The sequence below is a fragment of the Xenopus laevis genome, chromosome 9_10S, assembly GCF_017654675.1.
Source record: "Xenopus laevis strain J_2021 chromosome 9_10S, Xenopus_laevis_v10.1, whole genome shotgun sequence".
In the NCBI taxonomy this organism is placed as follows: Eukaryota; Metazoa; Chordata; class Amphibia; order Anura; family Pipidae; genus Xenopus; species Xenopus laevis.
Window position 1 is genome coordinate 49,610,056 of NC_054388.1, and position 20,083 is coordinate 49,630,138.

General features: G+C 43.0%; 2 protein-coding genes across 4 annotated transcripts in view; one reads left to right on the plus strand and one right to left on the minus strand.

Moving 5' to 3' along the window:
- The window catches only part of ptpn4.S (protein tyrosine phosphatase, non-receptor type 4 (megakaryocyte) S homeolog), a 47,960-nt gene extending 33,411 nt beyond the window's left edge, over positions 1-14,549 (minus strand). Inside the window, exons 1-6 of one of the 3 annotated variants that reach the window (XM_018237411.2) lie at positions 14,258-14,549; positions 12,359-12,519; positions 2,920-3,074; positions 1,088-1,195; positions 506-548; positions 325-403 (exon numbers count right to left, since the gene is read on the minus strand). In XM_018237411.2, coding sequence (XP_018092900.1) covers positions 325-403; positions 506-548; positions 1,088-1,195; positions 2,920-3,057 — 368 coding nt within the window. In that variant the 5' untranslated portion in view covers positions 3,058-3,074; positions 12,359-12,519; positions 14,258-14,549. 3 annotated transcript variants of the gene reach the window in all.
- Positions 14,208-19,547, plus strand: LOC108702243 (fibrinogen-like protein 1-like protein). The gene is made up of 2 exons (XM_018237741.2): positions 14,208-14,352; positions 18,838-19,547. Exons 1-2 carry the CDS (start codon positions 14,208-14,210, stop codon positions 19,539-19,541), a joined length of 849 nt encoding a protein of 282 aa, XP_018093230.2. The 3' UTR covers positions 19,542-19,547.
- Positions 19,548-20,083: the final 536 nt, after the last annotated feature.

Sequence of the window (20,083 nt, forward strand, 5' to 3'; positions counted from 1 at the left end):
TTTTAAGCACCCTGCTTCCTCCTACTGCCCACACACAGGAACTTTATCAGAGTCTGTCAGCAGCAGAAGAACGGATCCGGCACAGTAAGGCCAGTGAGTTGTATAGGGAAGTGCTAAAACACAGCAACATGACAGGGTTGGGGTGGCAAAATAAACCCCAAGTCTGGAGTCCCCAATTAGGACCCCGAACAAGCAGTACTCAAATACGGACAAATCTGAATGACTGTTCCCAACATGCATTGCATAATTTAAGAAGGAATTTACCATAATCGGGATACCGATCATGTAAGAACGGGTATTGTGCTAAAAAGTACCAAGTCTCACCTTGTGTACTCCTCCTGCAGTTTGCTGGGGTCAGACACAAAGAATTTGACTCTGAAGTTGAGGTTGTGAGGGGAACCCCCTGCAGGAAGAGATGAGCATAACATTAAGCACATTCTGTTTCTGACACATGCTGTAACAATAGGGAAACATGAGCTCAGAAAAACAAAATATGTTTACTGACTTTTTAGCTGCTTCCTGATGGGTTTGTTCAGATCCAGCCACCTCTGCAAAATAACAAAGACAAAGGAAGATATAGAAGTGAAACTGATGAGTGCATGGCCATTGTTCTGTGTGTGGCACTGCACACACCCATCACAAACAGCATGGCAGCTCCATGGTGACACTACACACAGGTCTGGACTGGGATTCAAAAGTGCCCTGGTATTTAAAGTACACAGAGGCCCAAACACCCCCACCAGCCCAATAAAAAGTGACTGTCTATGGCATTTACAGAAGCCCCTCTGGCATTTGCCAGAAATTACAGATTGGAGGTCTGGGCCTGACTACATACTATTGTACCAGTACCTCCAAAGTGCTACTCGACTGCCAGCATGCCATTAACCTCAAACAAGCCAACAAAGGAAACTGAATGTTGTAGTGTAACAGTCATAGAGTGAAATAGAATATACATATCTGTTTATATAACAGTAGACTTATTGCTTGGGCAGAACACTGCCACCCTTCTCAAGGCATTTTAACCTATCACTCCCAAATGCCAATTAATGGGAAACCCAGAAAGACCCTGTAGTGGAACCATCCTTACAGGATTGTCACAGGAATCATCCGCTAGCTGCAACCCGAAATAATCTTGCTCTGTCAGATCAAGGAACTTGAAGACCAAATCTAGAAGGACCTGCCCATGGTTGTGTTTCTGCAAAAGAGAATAACATTCCTTGTAGATCCAGATTTATCAAAGACAGAAATAAATGTGCCTGGCTTGGCCCTTTATGCATAGAAGCTGTTGTGAAAAATTGATAAACGGAGGGCAGTGTAAAACAGAAACAGAAAGTTCCAACTTACGGAATGGCCATCTCCTATAGACTCCATTTTATCCAAATAATCCGAATTTTTTAAAATGTTTTTCTTTTTCTCTGTGATAATAAAACAGTACCGTGTACTTGATCCAAGCTAAGATATAATTAATCCTTATTGGAAACAAAACCAGCCTATTGGGTTTATTTAATGTTTCGATGATTTTCTAGTAGATTAAAGGTACGAAGATCCAAATAATGGAAAGATCTGTTATCCGGAAAACTCCAGGACCAGATGGTTCTGGATAACAGGTCCTATACCTGTATAAAGGAAGGGCTGAGCTTGTTTAAAAAGGACACTTGGACAGACTGAATGTGGAATGAGTGACAGTAACAAGTGTTTCACCCTTAGTCAACATTGCAGAATCAGACCCAGCACTGCAAATATTACACTGCTGCAACCATACGTAATAGAATAAAATTTATAGCAACTTTTCAATATTCCTCCATTGCTCATAGTTTATAAGTTATGTGTAACTTTCTTTGCTATTGTCACTGTCTGTCCCTTTCTGTTGTCTCTTTTTGGCTTGAGAAAATGTAGCAAAAGCCACTTGCTTAACAGACCTGCAAAGAAGCATTCAAGGATACATTGCTTACATAGTTGCAAGAGTCAGATCCCTAGAACAAAAAGGGACAGACATAACTATAAACCCAGTAAGAATGAGAAATGAATTTTGGTAAGTTTCTTAGAATAGTAACAGTGACCCTTTTCTTTCTTTCACTTAACCAGGTAATCAGTACGGTAAGATCTTTGGCATTCGGTCGTCATTTTCGACTTCCCCGTGTCCCTTTCCTCCAGCCACTCCTTCATAACATTCATGCCCCAAGTTTGTAGGGTCAGGAATAAGTGTGTTCCAACAGAGCATAAAAAATAAAAATCTAGGGATGCACAGAATCCAGGATTCGGTTCGGGATTCGGCCTTTATCAGCAGAATTCAGATTCAACTGAATCCAAGTGCCTTGCCAAACCGAATCTGAATTAAAAAAACAAAAAAACCTTTTTTCGTCACATAAGAAAAAAAAAGTCAAAAAAATTTTTAGTCTTGTGTTACACATGCGGTTTTCTTTCCCCCATGTTTCCCTAATTTACATATCGGTTAATTACTCAGCCAAATTTTTCACAAAAAATTCGGCTGAAACCTAAAACAGGATTCAGTGCATCCCTAGAAAAATTCTACTACTGCTCTAGACTTACAATAAATGAGCATTCACTGGCCCCAGGCCATCACTTTTACAGGAGAAGAGGAAGCAGTTCTAAATGAATACCAGTATTTCATTCTACTATAGTACTTTGTTGTTTCCCAGGCAAATTAAGGAGTGCAAAACAGAGCTGAGCTGTCAGTATTTACATAATGCCTGAAATATTTAGCCAACACTTTTCTTCTTCTCCTTTAAGTTATATTCTTGATGTATAGTCCCTAATATTACTCCATATTAGAAGAACTACTAAAATGTAGCCTATGGATTAATTTACTTTCTGGTTCCTCAAGGAATAAAAACAGTAAACAGTTCAGAACAGCAAGTCACAAGGCCACTCCTCAGCGAGGAAACGATCATTACTCACATTTACATGAAAAGTTTGAACAGAGTTATCCAGGAGAAGAACGCTGCACACCACCTCTGTGCTCTGTCTGTCCCGTGCCTGCTCCGACGCGCGCACATTGTAGGTTCTGCCGGCAGGCAATCGGAAGCGTGCGGTCATTACTGTCCACACAAGGTCTGGGAAGAAAAATTATATCATATTTATCCATATTAGAGAACACTTTACACCACACAAATAATGTACACAGCTGCCCGTCCCAAGAACTGCTTGAGCCAAATATATTTTTATTAATAACGGACTTCTGCCCCACAGTATTACTTGGGCCATTCCAGTGCATCTCTGGTATTTCATACCCACTGTAAGCTGCAGACATGTTCTGCTTTATGGCTGAGATTCTAGCTATATGTATGAAAGAGCACAGATCCTATCTGATGCCAACTGTAAGCAGCAGTCCTGTCCTGCTTTATGGCCGAGATTCTAGCTATCTGTATGAAAGAGCACAGATCCTGATACCCACTGTTAGCAGCAGTCCTGTCCTGCTTTATGGCAGACATTCTAGCTATCTTTATAACAAAAGAAGGAAACAACTCAATGCATTTAATGGATATATTTGGGTTCTATTACTCTTATAAGTTACACACTGCTCTAGTTCAGGAAACACACAGAGTAGATTAATATACATACATAACCGTAGATCCTTTTCCTTTTTGACACAAAGCAAAGAGACGTCATGAGTGAAAGGACTGCTGGGTACTGTGAGTAACGGGTTAAGTTCAGGGACATCGGAGGAGCTGCACATCATCAATATAGAGTAATAATGTAACACTCCCTATAAGGTGATACATAGAACACAACTGTGCGACACAGCCCTGTATTTTGTAACACCTCCTGCCTTATCAGAGAGCACAGGATCATTTCCCCACTCGGCTCAGCAGAGAGAGAAATGTCTCACAACTACTTCCGTGCAGAGGATGGTCCCACGGAATCCTTATCAGTGTGAGGCGTGTGTTTGTCTGGGCTCCTTCCTCCCCCCGCCCCCCAAACACATGGAAAGTGCAAGAAATCGAGTAAAAGAGTGCAACACTTGCACGCCTAAAATAATTTGCTGCAGACATAATACCAGCAAGCACAAACAAATATATAGCGTACATTTATATAATATATTTTGCTGGAGCATAGTACAAAATGGGGTTGTAAACCCAAAATGTTTGCCTAATGGGAGAAAATGCAATTCTAAGAAACTTACCAAAATGTATTCCTCATTCATGTGTACCTGTCAATGTATCTGTCCCTTTCTGGTCTATGGATCTGACTCTTGCAAAAATGTAAGAAAGTTATCCTTGAATGTTTCTTTGCAGGTCTGTTAATCAAGTGGCTTCTGCTACATTTTCTCGAGTCAGAAAGAGACAACAGAAAGGGACAGTGACAATTATAAACTATGAGGAAATATTGAAAAGTTCCTATAAAACGTATTCTATTACTTAAGGGCGCAACAGTGTAATATTTGCAATGCTGGGGTACTGGGTCTGATTCTGCAAGGAGTATGCATGGGTTCCCTCCCACATTCCAAAAACACACAGGCAGGGCAATTGGCTCCTGATAAATGAATCCTATTTTGTGCGTGATAGGGACCTTAGACTATAAACTTACTAGGGCAAGAGTGACGTATAATCCATGCACAGTGCTGTGGAATAAATTGGCATTAACAAAAGGATAATTATTAAAAAAATAAAAAATATATATATTTTTTTTTTTAAGGTGTAGTATCCTTTTAATTAACTTGCATTTGACCTTCAAAACCAGGTTCATGTTCCACTTTCAGCTGAGCGCAACCTTTTACGAATACTGACCCCTAATTTGCATATGCAAATTAGGGATGTGAAGGAGAAATTTTTTTTACTTCCTTGTTTTATGACAAAAAGTCATGTGCTTTCCCTCCCCGCCCCTAATTTGCATATGCAAATTAGGATTTGGAATAATTTCTGCCGGGCAGAAGGATTAGGCCGAATCCTGCTGAAAAAGGTCAAATCCCGAAACCGAATAATGAATTTGGTACATTCCTACTTTTAAGTCACTGTATCTCTGCAATAATTAGTGTGCCCAAAGATGGCTGCCCCTATGTTGTGAGCTCCTACTGTCCCATGGGAGAAAAGTGCGCCTAAAAAGCTTAGGACAGAGCGTGTGAAGTTTTTGTCGAATGAGTGCAAGATTTCAATGCACATGTGTACAGCTGAATCGTCAGATATACCAAAAGAAACAATAGAATGATGGAGTACTAACAGTGGACGATGTTCAAGTACCTTCAAAGGAACCCAAACAAAATTTTCCACCTGGGCCGATCGAGGAGCTGACCGATAACCAAGTCTTCTGCCGATACCGGTCAGTTTGTCTTCGACCATACATGTACCGAATATTGCACGAAAATTCGCTTCGTACGATATTATCTGTATGTCTATGGCCACTTTAAGCAAAGCTTCCCCTATGGAACCTTACACTTTATATCACATCGGAGGAGCTGGAGGCCATGTACTACACTGCTAACATGATAGACAGAACCACTAGACAAATTCCATCACCTTTACACAGAGAGGAGCTTGTTTGCCCTGCAAGAGTGAATGGAGTCTGAGCAGGATCCTATTATCAGCGAATAATGAGGTGAGACAGAGGCTTTAATTATCTCTCAGTGAAGGCTTCATAAGAACTGATCCACAGGATTATAATAAAGGCTCCATTAATTACATGCACTAATGAACTGGCCTTTTGTTTCAACAAGACAAATACTGTCCTAGCCCAGGCGGCAGAGGGGAAAAAGCTTGATGGCCAGTGACCTTTACCATTAGCTATCAGAGGATGCTGGGAGTTATATGCACAGCTTACTATACATGCTATGCCATGGATGTTCATTTTTCCCTACAATACAGAAATCGGCAGACACATTGTGAGCACTTACGAGACTGTGTAGCCAAAGTGGGTGGTAAAAGGGCAGTGGAAAAGCCATACAGAATCACCTGATACCAACACCAATTCATTATACTCACCAACTGCAGAGCATACACGCTGGGGATGATTTACAGCTTTGTTTATGTATTTAGGCATTGGCAGCAGTTGCTTGGCCAGAGGCACGGGCTAACACAGAGCGGGGGATTAGCACATGGATATTATTAGTCATCAGCACAAAAGCAATACGCACACAAATCACTAATAGTATTGCATAGACTTTGTATGAAGGGCAGAACCCAGGGACAGATCTCAGTGCTATCCTGGACAGACACGGTGAGTTACTTAATGGCTCCCCCTGTAGGGCTCATATTGCAAAGTCATATCAGTGGCTCCCAAGGGACTATGTCTACGCAGCCACAGATCCCCACCTTTACAGAGCCATAACTTCCCACACACACAAATACTAACTGTCTATAGGACCTTATAGCAGCCCCTCTGGCATTTGCCACAACCCACAGATTGCCAGTCTATGTTTCCCTTATTGTGTATTTTTACTGTCAGTTTTTGCATTCATGTAAGTATCTCTATCTGCTCTTCAGCTGCCCATGGCACTACAAGGTGGACTCCCATAGATCTATTCTCCTGAGATGGCCATTAAATCGGCTTCCCATACTCTTCCCTGGCCCTTTTCTACATAATGCCACAAATAACTCAATGAAACTAAGGCATCCAGTCTTAAAGGGGATATAAACCCACCAATATAGGTTACCTAATTAAAGACAATCTAATTCTAAGCAACTTCCCAATAGCCATGCATTCCTCATTCATACTGGGTTTATAGTGATGTGTAAATGTCATTGGTTTTATCCGCCAGGGTCTGTTTGTTTATGTTCTATGCAATGGTGGTTCTGACTCCTGAAACAATGTAACAGAAAAAGCTGATTAATAGACTTGACTCTGCAAGGGTAGAGCAGAATTTTACAACACTGAATACTAGATCAAGCGCAGGAAGGGACATGAAGAATGTTATTTGTGGAATTACAGAGTTTAACTCCTTCCTTGAAAGCATGTACACGCTCTGTGCAACTGCAATGCCAGCATAATGCCGGCTCACAGGGTGAATGGACAGATTCTTCCTTTCAAATGGCAGCCTGAGAGATTTCATTCACAAAGTACCCGGTGCAGGAGACAATGGCATTGTGTCCTAATCCAGTAGAACAGATGTCAGCCTGGCCAGGGCCCCCACACAAAGCTGCGCACACAGTCCATTTATATTTCACTAACCCACTTCTGAGCTGTCAGTTCAGCCAAACACTAGCACTATTGTTACGTTGCATTAGCAAATAGTGTTCGTGAGCTGACAATCATGGCAAATAAATCACAGCTACCTGTGGCAGAGATGAAAACACCTCCCAATAAATTCCAGACAGCTTCCCTTTCATGTAAAAATGGGCTCTTACATTAAAAATCGTAAAATGGAAAATATACAAGTAAACATAAAATTTAAAAAAAAAAAAAGGTTTAAAAAATTGTAAATACTACAAAAAACCCAAGCCAGCTTGCGATACAAAGTGTACACAGTCAGACCTACATGGAAATCCTCCAGGTCTCCCACACAGAGCCTGGAATGTTTAGCAAACAGCACAGCGATTCTGTTCCTCCGGATGTTTACACACCGCCAAACGGAGGCTTTCCCAATCTGGAAGCACCACGCTCTCACTGGAATGGGAATCTGCACAACACTCAATAATGTTTCTGTAATGGGTTAAAGGGGAACTCCATCTTTCATTCCACAGTTTCACTGCCTTTATAGTTAAATGTATATTCGTAATGTGCAGGGTGAACCGCAGGTTGGGCGGGTTTGGGTTGAATTTTGGCCAACCATTGTGGGTTAGGGTTGGGTGCAGATTGGGAAAGTACACTCCCCCAGAAGTTTCCCTGTCTTGGAACCAGAGGCATGCATAGAAATAGCATACAGAGTGAGAAGATATGGGTATGGGTCCTACAATGGCAAAATTGCTTTAAGATGGGGTTGGATGGCTTTTTAGCTCATAGTAACAGTTGATCCATGGACTGGACTGAGAAAGGCAAATTAGAAAGGCTTTGGGGGTTTTTATTTTGTCTTCCTCTGGATCAATTAGCAGTTAGGCAAGTTATATATAGACTTAAAAGGTTGAACGTGTGTCTTTCTTCAATCTAACTTACTATGTAACATTTTGCGGGTTACGGTGGTAAGATTTTTAAAATATCTTTTCTTTATCGTAAGATCTTGAAATGATAGTTTCAATGTACGATTTAGCCATCAACTAAAAAGACCATTTCAAGCGACGTTGTCTAGTTGAAGCCAGGAAAATTGTGGGTAGCAGGGCTGATTGGCCCTGCAAACAACGGATGGATTTCTATGTAAACGATGAAAATCTTCTGACCTGCCCGATTGATTTTCTGACCAATGTCAGACGAGAAATCATTAGATACGCGATTGTTTGGTTCCTACTAACCTCACAATAATTTGACGGAGTGCACTAAAATCGGTCGTTAAGGAAATAAATATCTTAACGACTATGGTGAGCTTTAGTGTTGGGTGCAGATTAAGGTTTTGCGGTTGAGGGGTCAGGTGCAGGTTGAGTTTTTCCTGACTTGCACATCACTAGTGTAAATGTAATTGAGAATGAAAGCTGTGCCTTGTGGAAAGCCCTGTAACAATGTAGCAGAACCCAGCCGAATAGCAGTGCTAGAGCAGAGTCCTGTAACAATGCACCAGAAGCCACTGATTAACAGTGCTGGAGGGGAGTGACTCCTATTACATTGTTTCAAGGATCAGAATTAGAGACTAAAAAGGAACAGAGAGGCACAATTTCCAATAGAGATTATATTTACACCTACCTTGGTCCCGTGATACCCAAACACATCAGCAATAATTTTGTCAACTCAAAGTGAGTGTGTCCATTTCATACCCAGAACACCTTGATTCTAGTGCAGCAAGAGATGTTTAGAAAACCTGGTGCATTCCTTAAAAAAAAGGGTGAGTTTAACTGACTCTAGAATGCTACGGAGCTCAGACTCAGAAGGCAAAAAACATCAATTTAAACTTTTATGTTAAAATTCTGCTTTCATTTTTAAATTTGCCCTTTTTACCCCAATGTTGCCAATCTGTTGCTTGCAGGGGTGAGCAGACTCCCTGGATGATACAGTAGCTGCACTATGAGAAGAGCCATTTACTTGCCTGGGGAACAGTGCAAGGGTGCAGACATTTACCTTTATATCCAGTTCATATAGAGAATGGTAATTTATTATATGTAATTCGCTGTACTAGTCACATTATAGAAAGAAGCTGGTTACTTGAAAGGCTGAGGCTCAGGAGAAAACGACAAAAAGACAAAAAAATCCCGGTACCCATAAAGGACATTATTATTACATCATACGTGTTTCTATTGGACATGCTGTATAATTCCGCCTCAATTCATCCTGGCGCACAGTTTGTCTGGGGGGGGGGGTGATTCAGTACAGGCTGCTTCCAAACTTAATTCACCCAGAACCCCAGGCAAGGACAACAAAATCTGCAACAAATAAATGTCAACCAAAGAGAACTAGTTCTGTTTTAAAGCCCAGCCCTTGTGATGCAAAAACACGATCACTGGTTCTGAATCTCGGCCACCTATTGTGATGCTAAAACAACTGGTACTGAAGCTCACACCAAGCACTCAAACCAGACTATTATTGAAGCTCATTTATCTGACCATCAATATTACTGATGCTCAGTCATCCAAACCAATCGGTAAAGAAGCTCAGTCATACAAAGTCGTCCAAACCCAATTGGTACAGAAGCTCAATCATAAAAAGTCATCCAACCCCAATCAGCAGTGAAGCTCAGTCATCCAAACCCAATTAGTACTGAAATTCAGCCATCTAAATCCAATTAGTACTGAAGCTCAGTCATCCAAACCCAATCAGTACAGAACCTCAGTCATCCAAACCCAATCAGTACAGAACCTCAGTCATCCAAACCCAATCAGTACAGAACCTCAGTCATCCAAACCAAGTTGGTACTGAAACTCAGTCGTACAATGTCATCCAAACTCAATCACTGCTAAAGCTCAGTCATCCAAAATCATATGAACCCAATAAGTATTGAAGCTTAGCTGTCCAACATCAACCATAGCTAGCTAGTTTTTCCAACAACATCAGTACAGAATATCAGATTTTAATTGTGGGTGAAGTTTCCCTTCAATGTTCCTATGTGTGTGTTACCTTATGGAAGCAAATGGAGCAGTGATTGTTTGTAGGGTGTTGGTGTAAGAGTATCCAGTGACCCTGGAGGAGGAGAGCAGGACACAAGATGTTTAAGCGCTATAAATGAGCAGATATTCATAGCTTGGAACCTGCCTGGCTCAGCACTTGCTGGGAAGCCTCAACTCTACCCTCCAAGACATCTCTGCAGCATGACCCCCTGTTCTGTCCAAGATCTTGTACAGTAAAGGGGAACTTAACCCAAAAAGTGTTTTATGTGAATGAAAAAAAATCTATATTGCATAGTTGCTTAAACAAGTATTTTCTTACATTACAGAATAAAACAGTTTTTGGGGGAAGTTAACCTGATAGGGGAAAAATGTTGTCTTCCTCCAACCCACAGGCAAGCTGCTGTACTAAAGGGATTTCCAGTGGGAGACCCTTCAGCTGGATATTATGTTAAAAGGAAAAAAAAACACAGGTGAAAAAGTAACACACCCATTAGCCTGGGCTGTGTCAGAACTCCAAACCTCACTGAAAGGGGATGCTGGGAAATGTAGTTCTTTAAAGGAACAGTATACTAACCAATTATGACACATGCTATATACAGCTTTTCTTCCAAAGTAAAAACAAGGTCTTTGCTTGGTAAAGCAAAGCTAAAGGCTGCCACATAACAGGGCTGTGAAGAATGACTAGCCTGAGTAAGCGCAGACGCTCCTGCTGATGTGAATGAGAAGAATTGTGGTGGTAACTAGGGATCCCCTGGGAGGAATAACCCCTCCCAAAGGGGGGCTGTAAAAGCTACTGCCAAATAGGGAGTAACGCCCCTTTAATGCAACATTGTATCTGATCCTGCCTGTAAATGGTGCATTGTAGTAAATATTTTAGCTTGAATAACACCCGCTGTTCTGCTAGGACTCTAACTATTCTCATGTAACAAATCAGTAACTCAGATCGACCTACGTTCAAAGAGAAACAGCCTGTTATTCCCCTGAGCTGCCGGGAATCCTCCGGAGTGTTTGGCATTAACAAAGCTCAGGTAGCACTGGATTCTTCCTTTTATCTGCACTGCTCATATAAAGCAATATAAGTGTATCTATCTATCTATCTATCTATATATAGGGACCCAATAGGGACTGAAACGTCGGTTTTACATACCATGTAACAATACAATTATTTTCATGTCAAGACCCTTGGTGCTGGTTTTTTGTTCTCTATATATCTCTCTATTTGTATCTATATCTATCTCTCTATCTATATAAACACACACACCCCGTTTAGGTGTAGCATGATATTCATACAATGCCATAAAGATAAATGAGGGGAGCAATCTGATCCAATTGAGTCTCCACTCATGGGAATGGGGCCTAGAGACTTGTATTTTATCTATTATTAGGATACACACATACTGCAGTGCTCCATCTGTTGTTCATGGACACCCCCAGGGAGCTGCAGGGAGTTGGAGTTTAATGAGAGCTGGGCCTTGCACACCCTGCTGTAGAATTCAGCTCTGTGCTCAGCAGAAATAAATCAAGAGCAGGCGCCTTGTTGGATCTCCCAGATAACAAGGATATTGAAATGTGTGAGAAAGATAAAGAATTAATTAGCACAGCACTAAATCAATTACTGGGCAGAACTCACAGATGCAGATTCATGTACGTACAGAGTATAGTGGCATCAAAGGATCAAATATAGCAACATCACACAGGCGTTTAGATATGAAGACAGAAAACATGCTTTTCCACCCAAATGAAAAGCACATGAAGAGTTGGTCCTGTCGATGAATTATAAATCCCAGGAATGGGCTCTCTGGGGCTACTGGGAATAGTAGTTCAAGAACACCTGAAGGGTAGCTGGATGCGCATCCCTGGATGCTATCAAGCTGATATCACAGGGCGGGATTAGTTGCTGCTACGTGTAACTGCCTTTAAACAAGTTTTTGTAGAAATCACCTATTTTGCCCATAGAAAACCGATTGCAACCTATTTCTAGCCAACTGCTGGGACAACTTCCCAAGGCCCCCCAAGAATTGATAGAAATATTCCTGGGAGAGGGTACAGCGTGGCTCTAACAGGGCAGGGTGACAGCAGAAAGGCCACAGTTTGGATAATTCTACCCTAAACAAGTAACTAGACAAAAAACAGAACTGCACACACCAAATGGTACTTAATGTACACACTCTTCTATAAAATGATTGGTCTCCTGCAAAGCTACATATGTGGGTGCAGCAAACATAAGAGGGGTGAAGGGGACCAGAAATAAAAACAAAAAGAAGCAACTACACACCTTTTACCTTCATATAAGGGCCGAGTTCTGCAGTAAGCTGGGAGGAACTGGGTTCTAGATCAGGTGACACAGAAGGGGTTCTGGTTCCAAAATGATCCTTTAGTTCCCATGGATCGTCCAACGAAGCAACCCCAGCTCTAATAAAGGGAGCCTCATACTGACTGGAGCCTGTGCAGGGAGGGAGTGAATGGAGTTAAACTGGGGGGCTGGGGTGCAGATACATAAGAGGGTGCAGGTAAGAGAGGGTTACCTGCAGGAAAGGTTGCAACACTAAAGAATGGGAAGGGGGTTGGTGCAAAAGAGCATATTATGAATTAAATGAAATAAATGCAGAGAATGAGATGGGGGGTGCAGAAATTATATCAGACACAGAAAAGAAAGAATCTGGTATGGGGTACAAGAGAGAAAAAAGAAGAACCCATAGGTTCTGAAACTTACAAAGGGCGAGGACCCATTGGAAGGTAGAGGGGCCTGAGGGGAGCTTGGGGTTTAGAGAGGAAGGTGCAAGGCTCCATAACACACAAGGAAGCACTAGGGCAATAAGCTGTGAGAGCCAATAGGAATAGGGAACTAAACTAGGGAGTGGGTGACTGGGAGATATGGATGCTGGGGTACACCTGACAACTGGAGATGACACAGAATGGGGTAGGAGGGGGGAGAAATCAAAGCACTGTGATCTCTTATGTAGTGGCACAGACACTGCACATTACAGAGGGGTCTCTGACAACATACATCATGGGAAGCGAGTATATGTCAGCGGGAGGCTACAAATAACAAAGAGCTCTTTATTATAATAAAAGGGGTGCAAGCAAGAGACAGGACTGGGGGGAATATACATATAATAGAAATATGCAGAGTAAATTTAATAGGAAGAGCACAGGCACTAGCAAGGGACAGGGTAATGGCTACTGTGGGGCAGATCATACATTAGTGTACAGGTAATGCAATAATTAGAACAAACAGGGTTTACATCACACATTTGGGTAGAGGATATATTGTTGTATATACAGGGAAGTAAAGGGGCTACAGCTGGCACAAGTGGGGGGCTACAGCTGGCACAAGTGGGGGGCTACAGCTGGCACAAGTGGGGGGCTACAGCTGGCACAAGTGGGGGGCTACAGCTGACACAAGTGGGGGGCTACAGCTGACACAAGTGGGGGGGCTACAGCTGGCACAAGTGGGGGGCTACAGCTGGCACAAGTGGGGGGCTACAGCTGGCACAAGTGGGGGGCTACAGCTGGCACAAGTGGGGGGCTACTGCTGGCACAAGTGGGGGGCTACAGCTGGCACAAGTGGGGGGCTACAGCTGGCACAAGTGGGGGGCTACAGCTGGCACAAGTGGGGGGGCTACAGCTGGCACAAGTGGGGGGGCTACAGCTGGCACAAGTGGGGGGCTACAGCTGGCACAAGTGGGGGCTACAGCTGGCACAAGTGGGGGGCTACAGCTGGCACAAGTGGGGGGCTACTGCTGGCACAAGTGGGGGGCTACAGCTGGCACAAGTGGGGGCTACAGCTGGCACAAGTGGGGGGCTACAGCTGGCACAAGTGGGGGGCTACAGCTGACACAAGTGGGGGGCTACAGCTGACACAAGTGGGGGGCTATAGCTGGCACAAGTGGGGGGGCTATAGCTGGCACCATAGGAAAGCAGAGCAGAGACGCAGAGATAATGCAGTTGGCACAGGCAAATGATTCCTTTATGGTTGCAGGAGGTTCCTATGGGCTATGGGGGGCGGGTGGCCGTCAAACACTTGCAGATCCCTCTTGGGCTCCTTATAAACATATAACGCAGGGATTTCGCTATAGGGTTATGGGGGTTTCCTGTAAGCTGCAGGGAGTTGAATGGAAGCAGAGGGCAATGAGAAGGAAGGAGAGGCTGCAGGATACACAGAGGGATCCACTGGGTACCGTGCGCTGCAGCTGTTCCAGCGAGAGGATCAGTCCGTATGGTGAAAGCTCAGCGGAGAGCACAGGGCTCTCCGGCGATAATGTTGAGGCTGTCCGTGAAGTAAGAAACCGATCCACTAATCCGTACGAAGGGTCCGGGACCCCAGCCCGGGGGGTATGAGTCGCCTCCGGCCTCGGGTTGAGGAGGAGTGTAGGGAGGGGGTGCAAGAATTGCTAAATTCCCGCCCATCTGTGTCACAGAGGTCCGCCTGCCACCCCGCAGCCTAGCAACCCAGCCAGGCGCAGCCCAACCCACACTCGCGAGAATTTCGCAAATATTTATCCCACGAGACTTCCGCATTCCTCTCCGCAGCCTAGCAACCTGCGCTAATACCGCGAGTCTTCCACCCAAAAATCCCGCGAGACTGCTCCTCAAACACTGACGTAATCTTTTATCCTGAGGCAAGTGAGACTGCTCCTGTTTTGTCCCTTGGTGCAGTCCATCCCTACTGAACGACCCTTTATGCACTGCAAGTGTCAGGGGATTTGGAGAGTTGTAGTCCAGTTACACTGGCTTGGTGAAAGCTTTACTGTCATTAAATGTATAGATACATTGTGAAACACCCCCTCCAACAGTGTCATCCTGTAAAATAGCGCAAAGAGAACCCCAGAACTTGTCAGCGCCATAGAACCTGGGCAGTGGTTAAAAATGGCAGGCACTCACAGATCCCACAAACAGGCTTGTAAAAGAACTGACAACTAGGCCACAAAATCGATCAACACATCGCCTTATGCGTTTCATGCCAATGGGCTGTGATTAAGTGCCTATTGGCACAAAACGCGTAAGGCAGGGTTGGAAGTACCGAGAAAGCAGACCCTGCGGCTGCAGGGGGGGCCAAAGGGCTATAGGGGACCTAATTCGTATAAAATTTCAATAAATAGTGGTAAAACAGGTCAAACTTTTCAGGGGGCCTGAAAAGTAATTTGCTGTGGGGCCCAGTAATATGTAGTTACACCACTGGTGTGTAGATCTACTTTGTGGCCTAAATAAAGTTCTCAGTCCTTTACAAGCCTGTTTGTAGGATCTGTGAGTGCCTGACATGTTCTCTTTTGGTTGGATACCTCCACCTCTAGCTGTAGGTCTAGGGCATGAGCACTTATTACTGGTGAGACAAAAACCTTTTAAGGTTTTTACATTGGGACCTTTTCTTTAAAGGATAACTAAAGCTTAACTAAAGAAGTAGCTAGAAATGTTGTAAATTATGTTTTGGACTCCTGTACCAGCCCAAGGCAACCACATCCCTTTAGCAGTAAAGATCTGTGTCTCCAAAGATGCCCCAGTAGCTCCCCATCTTCTTTTCTGCTGATTCACTGCACATGCTCTGTGCTGCTGTCTCTTACTGAGCTTAGGGACCACTCACAATATACAGTACACATAGAATATAAATGTCACAATATAAAGCTGATTAGTAATTAATACAAATAATTACTACATTGCAGCACAGAAACCAGTGCAATTAGCATCAGAATTGAATAATACGACCTGTAGCATCAGTTTATATTATAGGCCAACCTCATTTTCTGCTTGATAATTAGTGATGACCCCTAAGCTCAGCTTCTCAACAGCTGCTCAGAGCCCACTGAGTATGTGAGCGTCGCAGACACTTTCCAAGATGGTGCCCCCCTGTGACAAGTTTGAAGTCCTGGATCATTGCTGCTATTGAGAAGCTGAAACTTTAGGATGGTGCAATAAGTTCAGTATATAAAATATGGCATTTTTAGCCATATTCATTTTTAGGGTTTAGTTCTCCTTTAAGGACAGTGGTTAAAAGTGCCATTTACTTAAATAAAGGACAGTAATGAAATATAGAAAGTACATAGAAGAGCAAATAAGCTGATAAAGAGAACAAAGGGCTCAGTTGTGGGGAAAGGCTGGGATTGGTTAAACTGGAGAAGAGGCAGTTAAGGAAATTGTCACCATATATACAGTAATGAAATAAAGTACAGAGAGGAGCAACTAAGCTGATAACGGTTACGGAAGGGCGCAGTTGTGAGGAAAGGCTGGCCAAGCTGGGGTTGGTTACACTGGAGAAGGGGCAGTTAAGGATATGATAATTTTATATATTTTCATTTATAATAGGCCCATACAATAAAGTCTCTGATAATGTATTCACTAGTAGATCATTCCAGAGGAAACAAGAACATCACTCATTATCTTAAGGTATATATTTAAGAATACCAACGACAAATAAAATCATTTACAGCTGACATTGCCCTTTATTGTATTGTTGCATGGCTTCTACAAAGGGATATGATTTGTGCACTTGCCTCCCCTAAATCCAATTCATTAGTGTGAAGTTGGCACTAGGACATCAGATTCTCTGACAGAGACATAGCTCACCGGGGCCACCTAGTGACAAGAAAAACTTATATAAGTTACTGGGGATGTAAACCCAGAAATAATTATGCCCAATGAAAGACAATTTAATTCTATGCAGTTTCTCAATATCCATTCATTCCTCATTCTCATTGGATTTATAGTTATGTGTAAATGACATTGCTATGGACAGCAGTGTCTGTCCTTTGTTTCCGAAGTCCGAGCCAACAGTGTAGAAAAGTTCAGACAGATACTGCTGTAAATAGCAATGCCATTTATACATCACTGTAAAACTCAGTGAGAACTAATGGATATTGGGAAGTTGTTTACAATGACATTTTATTAGGCTAAAGTTTATTTTTGTGTTTACACCCCTTTAATGGAGAAATGATACAGGTCATTTAGACCTTATTTATACACAGGGGGGGAAAAAAGCATTGCAGAAATCAAAACTTAAAGAATAACAAATCCCAAATATTTACAAACGTTTCATAACAAGGGGCATTAAGGGTCAACTTTATTCTCTCTGCTCTGTAAGGTACATGGGATATGGAAATACCGGGCTGCCAATGTTTTTGCTTCTTTTATTTTTTACCAACTTGAAACCTCCCAAATAAATTTTTTCTGTACTTCCTATTCCTGGGTTGTTCTCTTCCCATGGTCAGCCAGGAACTTCTTCTTGGGTCAGTAAATCCATTCTTCTGGAGTACTTACCCAGGTACAGAGGTCTAATTCTATGTACTCCCTGCTCTTGTGCTGCCCTCTTCCCCATGGTTAGGCAGGAGCAATCCCTGTGCAGGTAAATACAATATCCGCTAGCACATATCCAGGTGCAAAGTGTACAATGCCATTGTGCTGAGAACTGAGTCAGGCTGACTAGACACTCGATTCTGTATGTGTCACTCAATGTCACACCACATGGTTCCAAATTCATCTTTAAAGGCCCACTGCAACCAGTAGTACCTTGCCAGTTTGGTCTACCTTATTGCTCATCACTCTGCCACTGGTAGGTGCTCCTGTTACTCTTGAGTATACTCTGTAGACTGTCTGTAGACATGTTGCATAGACTTTGGTACCTTATTAATCCCTGCTGTGCTTTACCTGCCACTTACATTGTTTGTGCCTGTACCTTCATCATGTCTTGCCATATTACCCTACCAGTGTTGAAATACAGTGTGCACCTGGTATTGCAAGAGCTGACTATCATTGCACTGCTTCCCCAGCCATAGAGATAGCAGTGTGTGTAGCTGATACAAATACAAGGGCACAGGTTCAGTCCCATGGATACTTGTGTAAGAGAGAGCAAAGTAATAATAATTCCCTATATCTTGGCTGATTTCATATTTGCCTGTTACATCTGAAAGCCTGGGACCAGGACCGCCATCAGAAATCACAGGGCCCCATACGACAAAATTTCCTGGGCCCCCTGGGCTGCACCCACCGCAAGCCCCACCTACAGGTCCGCCCTCCGCCCCCCCACAGGTTCGCCCCCCACCACACAGTAAAAAAGCAAAAAAAATATTGGTGGCTAGGGTTCCCACATGGGGGTGGTCAGGGCCCCCCATAAAAAACATTGGTGGCTAGGACCCCACATGAGAAAAAAAATTGGTGGCCAGGCCCCCACCCCCACATTATAAGAAAATTGGTGGCCAGGGCCCCTTAAACGTCCATACCTTCCCGAAGTCAGCAGCTCTCAGAAAGATGGGGGCCCAGCTAATCAAGTAAGTGTGGCATGGCAGGGCCCCCTTACCCTCGGGGCCCCCTACAACTGTCCACCCTGTCCCCCCCTGATGGCTGCCCTGCCTGGGGCTACGTCAGTAGCTACTCACTTATTCTTAACAGATTTATTTAAAGGGTTTTTACATTTTGAGGAAGCCAATCCCTTTTCCATTAGAATCTCCTGTGCCTCAGGCTATTCCTGCTGTATTTACACCCTACTGAGGTGTTAAATCTAGGAAGGGGACAGTAGTGATGGGCGATTCTGTCTGAAAAAATATGTTGAACAGAGGAAAATCTGTGAAACTCTTTGAAGTCAATGGGCTTCAAAATTATTTTGACGTGCAACAATTTTTACATGCGCAACTTTTTTGTCCAAATGAATTAAAGTCAGTGGGTGTCGAAATAATTTGGAAAAAAATGCTTGGCATGAGTCTCAAATCCCAATTTTAGTTGTTCTATTACAACCATTAACCTTCTAATTCCCATGGCATTAACTTTTCCCCAGAACTTTTGGCAAAGGACTGCCAGTATGCTTTCTTGAACAACAGGAGGCAGAGTTGGCTGTATGTGATCCACCTTAAAAATTCACCCCCAGTGGCGGTATATTGTGACATCAGCACTGGAGTTGAAGGCTGGACAGTCCTGCAGAAGAACACTTTGCACAAGGATAAGATCCTCTTTGGACCTCCTACATGGAGCATGTACAAGCAGGGGTTTGGTAATTTGATGTCAGATCACTGGTTGGGCAATGAAATGATTTACCTCCTCACAAGGCAGAACACGTTTACAGTCAGGTTCAGTGTTGTTGATGGACATAAGAATAAGCACCACGCAGACTATTCCAGTCCCAGGCTGGACAGTGAGGCTAATAACTATCCACTGAGACTGGGTGACTATTCCAGGGATGCAGGAATACTGACAGCCATGAATGAGACAGGCATGCATGACAATATGATGTTTTCCACATATGAAAAAGACAATGATCAATGGAAAAATAACCGTGCAGATGAGAAAGGGAGAGGCTGGTGGTTTGATAGCTGTGGTTCTGCTCTGCTCAACAATGATCACTTTACATACTGGAGAGGTTTGTGTGATAAATCCAATCCCTGCTCCTCTTCTATTATTATGATTAAACCCAGTAAAAAGAACTGCTCTCCTACTCCACTTCCAGGGCCTGGTGACCACATTCCAGTTCATGAAAAGAGTTAGGGGCCATCCCAGTCCACGTGGGGTCCTCAGATATTCATTTTCCTGGTATCCCAGTGGGCCAGTCCGACAGGGACCCCAATATACAGGAGTTATTTTATCAGAGACCTTATCAGTCTGCATTGGGACCATGATGTAGTCTTCTACACAATGTAGTCTTCTATTAAGGAAACATTTCTGCATAAAACCATGTTGTTGGCTTTCACTTCATGCTGACATTGAATTTAAAAGAAAGACAGATAAATTGGGCCACTAATAATTTAATTTGCCATTAATTCCAATATTTTATTTATATTTTGGGTTTAAAAAATCCATTTGCCGTCAATCTTGTTTTCAGTATGCAACCCTTTATGCACTAAAATATTGTATGTTAAATAAAGTCATGTATTGATTGGTATCAACCACCACTTAACCAACCACTTAAATTAACCATATCCAATAAATCTGCAATATTAACCTGTGTGATGTTTTTTTTCCTTTCCTTAAGCAGTTCATGGTTCTTTCTGCTTATATATTTATATCCACATGGTGTCCTCAAAGGCTCA